At 35.6% G+C, this 6,129-nt stretch overlaps 1 protein-coding gene across 1 annotated transcript; it reads right to left on the minus strand.

Moving 5' to 3' along the window:
- Positions 1-1,319: 1,319 nt before the first annotated feature.
- Positions 1,320-2,216, minus strand: LOC131659628 (uncharacterized). Its single transcript, XM_058928793.1, has one exon. The coding sequence runs from the start codon at positions 2,214-2,216 to the stop codon at positions 1,320-1,322; it is 897 nt and encodes a 298-aa protein (XP_058784776.1).
- Between the last annotated feature and the right edge of the window lie 3,913 nt (positions 2,217-6,129).

Raw genomic sequence — 6,129 nt, forward strand, 5'->3', positions numbered from 1 at the left:
CCTTCTACATATATATTTTCATCATTTTGGAGATTAAGCTTATCAAATCATGCATCCATACGATAACATTTCTGCCATATAAATTAGCTCACCCTCTTATGACAAGCATTCTTGTTCAAACTTTTTTAGAAATGATCAATACGATCATATTCCGCTGCATTCTTGTCATGTGTTTTGTTCTGTAAATAAATTTTAGGTGGCCATTTTCATTAGTATTGGTTTATTGAACCTTTTTGTGTCATGCATTATCTTATATTCTCTAACTTCCAGGATCGTATGTTTTGTAGTATTTAAGTCCTCTATAATAAACCTTGATAGACATCACAAACATTTTCTTTTTCCTTGACAAACAAGAGACATGCTATTTAATACGAAACCATCCATACAAATGGTAAAATGGTTAGTTAGATAAATACGTAAATACGGCTTATACGAAAACATGGATTGGGTTAGTGTTGCATTCCTTTTTTTTTCTTGTATTTTCCTTTAATAAATAAATTAAAAGTAATTTTAATCAAATATTCAAAATCTCACCCAAAACACTCATAACCAAATCTATGATTTTACACAGTACACATCAGTTCAGAACTGGAGCCCCCAAGTCGTTGCTTCCGGACATGGAAGTAACGACTTAGTGTGGTTCTTGCAGGGACATCTGGGGAAAACATAGTCCACAAATCCGAAGACAAAGAATATGCGTATAAGAATCTGGATCAGTGGCTGTTGATTTTTCTGCCAGCAACAATTTTTGGTATATGAAATTTGTTGAATGCAAGTGACGCTTGGTTGTACTGAGTAGTCGAGTTTAAAAATAGCCTTTGACGAAGCAATCTCCGAAGTCAACATAGAAGAATCAAACACGCAAACACGGTGAAATTTGGAAATCCTCTTTAAAACTAAAATAGGAACAATAACTCAGTAAGTCGTAGGAAAATAAATAAATCGTAAACATGCTATATAGATAGGGATAGATTTCTCTTGAAAAAATTGTGGTAATTATGACATCCACGGTAATTTCAATCTCTCAAAAGTATCCTCTACCGTGAAAATTCTACAAATATAGAGGCAATGAAAAGGAAATAGGAAGCATGAAATTCATGACACTGTTTCTTTTTTTTAATAGGCAATTGATTGATAAAGCTCGCATTAGGGGTGCAACCCTTACAAACAGAGAACACTAGAGAATGATTGCATCGAATAAAGGAAGTTTAAACCAATCGTAGTAATTGGATCTAAACTTAGAATATCCGCTAGATAACCATCTCCAAGAAAGGAAAATAATATTAGAACAAACGACATCAAAACAAAAAACTCTCCTGTCAAAGATAATAAATAGCATTCCGCATGATCCAAAGACACCAAATCGTAGATAACCACACCACATTGATCTTAGTCTTTCTATTAATATTCTTCACCTTTTCTTGTAAAACCCCAAAATCAAGAAACTCCTCTATGGTGATCGCCTCAGGTATGCCAAGCCAAGCGCACATATGTTTCCAAATCTCTTTCGCCCTATGACAATAAAAAAAGAGATGAAAAGAAGTTTCAACATGAACACCACAAAAATCACAATCCGGATTAGACAAAATAGTGACTCCTCTTAACAATAAAAGATCTTTTGACGGAAAGTGTTCGACAAAAAATCTCCAAGAAAACAACTTTATCTTTGGCGGTAATGGAATGCTCCACAAAACTTTCAAAGAATGAATCACATGAAGATCCCAAGCAAAGGATTTAGAGTTATGTATTATCCTCGAAATGCCCGCTACCGTAAAAACCTTATCCGAATTTAAGAACCAACCGTAAGTATCACTCGCTACATCACTTGAAATGTGACCCTCCACTAGCTCACGAAACCGGTTCCAACTCGGCAAAGTAGCCGCTGCTGCCTCGAAAGCCGAAACACTACCATCTCCCTGGGAAAATAAAGCTTGAACATCCCACAAATGTCTTCCGTCAACCCAAATCAAGATCTCCGCCACCGAACAATTTTTCTTAGTAGATAAATCATACAAATCTGGGAAAGAAAAGCGAAAGGGTTTGTCTCCCACCCACAAGGTATGCCAAAAAAGAGTATCCTTCCCATTCATGCAACAACTTTTGAAACACCCGGTAAAGCCATACTCCACGTAATCATCTAGAAAATTGATCTTGCACAAATCCCTCCACCAAATCGAATCTTCGCTACTAATCAATTCTCCACTAGAATCTTGCATCTTTAATTTTGGGCTAACTTAACTTATCGACTTAATAGTTTTTCAAACTGCTGTAAGGAAAGAAATACAAAGTTCGACAATCCTGGCACAAACCAGACAACAAACATAACCATTATAAACCAAAATCTTCAACCCACTTTGTAGGAGTATTAATTATATAAAGTGAAATTTGTTTCTCTCCCCACATTACTTACAAAAGTTGAATGCATATTTACCCACATTACTTCCAAAATCTTCAACCCACTTTGTAGGAGTATTAATTAAATTGTTTTTCAGGATACCACTTTTACCGACGGTAATAAGTTGTAGCTAAAAGAATAACTTTTCTGAGAGAAATACTGACAGACAACTCAAACTGTAGGTAAAGATATATGTCTATTGGTAAATATCAACCGACGCACAAAAATCCGTTATTGGTCACGCACTATTGTGTACGGGCAACATGGCCGTCGGTGATTTACGAATTGGCTTTTACCTACGGCTGAATGACATATAGAGGCGGATTTTGTCTGTCACTACAGGTCAATTTTCTTGTAGTGATAAGAAAGTGTTGTAGACATTATGACAAAACCACTGAAGTTGGTTGGTAATTTTTCTTTGTTTTGGCAGGTTTTTTCCTGGTTTCGTGTAAAAAGGTTGGAGAACCATTAGTTCTCTCGTTTATATAATCTTGATTACACAAAAAAATGATATAATTAAATATAAGAAAATAATAATTTTATTGTGTTAATACCTATTTTTCCCCCTGCTATATGGGGTCGGTTTGAAAAATCCCCTACCAAAAAAACAAGTTGCAAACATTGCCTTAAGAAATTTTAAAAGTTTCAATTTGTACCTTTAGTCAGCCACATCATCAAAAATGTTGATTTGGCAGATTTTTTTTAAAATTTTTAATGATTTGTTATTCCACCTCATCTAATCACCCATGATAATGACCTTATTACCCTTTCTTCTACTATCCATTAAAACAGTTTTTTTGTGCCCTAACCCATATTTTCGTTTGTTCTTCAACCATCTTCTTTCCATCTCTACGAAGCCTACTTGTTTTCTCCTCTTCGCATTTGCTCGTTTCATTCATCTCGTTTCGTCTCTCAATTCCAGTAACACGAGTCAACCAATTTCTTCTAACTCAAGCTTATCTTCAAATGGTAGAGTAACTCCCAAATGTGGCCACAATGTCTCCATGAAGTTGTTTGTTTTAAAATCGGTTGCAAATCCGGGGAGAAAATACTGGAAGTGTAAGTTTTGAGGTAAAAGAGATGACCTCAACGCATTTCTTTGGGATGATGAAATTTCTGGTGAAAGAGATTTTGTTTCTGGTGAAAGAGATTTTGGCCATCCGGATGTAGGTTTAGTAGAAATGATGAGGAAAATTGAGAGAGATATTGCAATCAAGATGGAAGCCATGGAGAAAAAGATTAATAGGTTAAAAAAGAAGATGAATTATGTTTTAGTTAGGTTTATTTGTCAGTGGGTTCATTTCTTACTTAGTTCAGGTAAAAAATAAGTTCAAGGAGAAGCTGTAACTTATGTTTTAATTGCCTTCTTATGTTTATGTAACAAAAACGTCAAATGAGAAGTTGTTGTAATTGCTTGTGTTATATGAAGCTGTAACTTATGTTCTAATTTCTTGTCTTTGTTATGATATTACTCTTATGACGAGCTTTGTTATGATAAATTAGGCCATGAAAATATGTTGGAATGATGATAGAAAATAACTTAAAAGAAGAACTAATTGAATGATACATAATTAACATCTTGGATTGATACCAAAGTGAAGTGAAGTTAAGTCAATATGTTCTGATAAGTAAAGTTACAAAAATGCACATTATGTGCTTAAGCAAACTATGTGCACATTATGTGCATCACATAGAATAAGTCAAAGTTACAAAACTGCACATTATGTGCTTAACAAAATGACAATAACATAACTTTTTCTTTGAGATCTTCTTTGATGTACTACCACCATCTTTATCATCAATGGTCAAAGGTGCATCAAGTGTTGATCTAGGCCCACCATGTCTTTTATAATTGGCTAAATACCCTTTTTCGTCCCTTATCTTTAACTCGGGGTCCAGTTTCGTCCCTTAATTTTAAAAAAGTGCAAATACATCCCTTAACTTTTTAAAACGGCGCACGTTTGTCCTTCCGTTCCCATCCGTTAGTTGTGTTATTTATTTATTTTCCACGTAGGCAATTGTTTATCCACGTGTCTAATTCTTTTTAAGAACACTCTAAACATGGTTCAAACCCTAAAAAACAAAACGTTAGAGTTGCAGAAGTGAAGAAGAGAAAAACTCGAGCAACTGTGTGTGCATGCGACGCTCAACAAAGATTCGAGTCAAGATTCACGTTTCGGTTCGCAGGTATGTCATTTCATTATTTTCCGTTCCTGTTCTTCTGATTTGTGCTGTTAGGGTGATAGTAAAATTAGGGGTTTGATAACATTTGGGGATTTTCACAATGTTTGTTATTTAGGGTTTGTATCAGTCGATTCTTATTCAGTTTAGGGTTTTTATGATTTAGGTGTAATGGAGGAGTATATGGAACTAACCATTTATCACAGTGGTCGCTTCGTTGATGATGACCATAGTGTGTATGAAGAAGGAGCGATTTCTAACTTGAGAATAGATGCTGACACTTGGGGATATTTTGAGTTTGTTGGTGTGCTTAAGGATTTAGGATATAGGGAATTAGAGAAAATCTGGTACAAAGTCCCCTCATTAGGCATGTCTGAATTGGTTGATGACAAAGGAGCACTAGAAATAATTGATATTTATAGGGTGCATAAAAAATGTGACATCTATATTCAACACACGATAGCTGAGCCAGAATTCTGCCAGTTTCTTATAGAAGAGGTTACTAATGTTGTGGGTGAAACTGTTGAAGAAGAGGTTCATATGGGAGGTGGTGAAACTGATGTGAGGGAAACTGTTGTAGAGGAGGTTAATGTGGGGGGGATGAAACTGTGAAGGGGGGGTAATGTTGATGAAGATGTTAATGTGGGGGGTGGTGAAACTGATGTGAGGGATAATGTTGAAGAAGATGTTAATGTGGGGGATACTGTTGAAGAAGAAGTTCATGTGGGGGATATTGTTGAAGAAGAGGTGCATGCTGAAAGTAGTAATGATGAAAGAAGTAATGATAGTGAGGATGAGAATTATGATAGTGCAATGGAAGTAGCTTTTGATGATTCATCTGATGGTTTGGATGATTTAGAGGAAGAAGACTTGGAAGATCTAACTGAAAACATACAAATTGCTGAGGAGGGTCAAGGCAGTGGTATTAAAGATAAGTGTGAACAAGACAAAGGTGATAATGAGAGTGAGGAATTAGTAAGTGGCTGTGATAGTGATGAGAGCAGTGGTGCTGTTAGAAGAAAGAGCTACCCAATGTTCAAATTGCAAAAGAATATGGCAGACTTTAAATGGGAAGTAGGTGTTTATTTTAGTTCAAGAGAGGATTTCAAGGAAGCAGTTTCAACTTATGTTGTACAAAGTGGTAGAAATATGAGATTCACTAAGAATGACAAAGTGAGGGTTAGGGTAAGATGCAAGGATGGTTGTGCATGGGAAGCTTATTGTGCAAAAATACCAAATGAAGAGTCATGGTGTAACACGGTGAACTGACTTTTTATAATAAAAAAATGTCGCGGTTAAGCATGAGTCGCCACCGACTTTTATTTTATCCAAATTAATAGAAAGGCTAAAAGAACAGGAAAAAACCTTTTTAAAAGAAAACGGCTTCGGGGGGTAATTTATGCAAAGGGAAGGTGTAAGGCACCCTTTGCATCCATTGTTTTCCATGGGCTCTTAATTGCTTTGCTCCTTGTTTTCAGAAATGTAGAAGAAAAAGGATATGGACTTTAGCTCGTAAATGAGCGTAGCCATCTTGAAGGATTATGAGAAAGAAT

Source organism: Vicia villosa, linkage group LG3 (genome assembly GCF_029867415.1).
Source record: "Vicia villosa cultivar HV-30 ecotype Madison, WI linkage group LG3, Vvil1.0, whole genome shotgun sequence".
In the NCBI taxonomy this organism is placed as follows: domain Eukaryota; kingdom Viridiplantae; phylum Streptophyta; class Magnoliopsida; order Fabales; family Fabaceae; genus Vicia; species Vicia villosa.

Coding starts and splice junctions, on each gene's coding strand:
- LOC131659628 (XM_058928793.1), bottom strand. CDS start 2,216: ATGCAAGATTCTAGTGGAGAATTGATTAGTAGCGAAGATTCGATTTGG.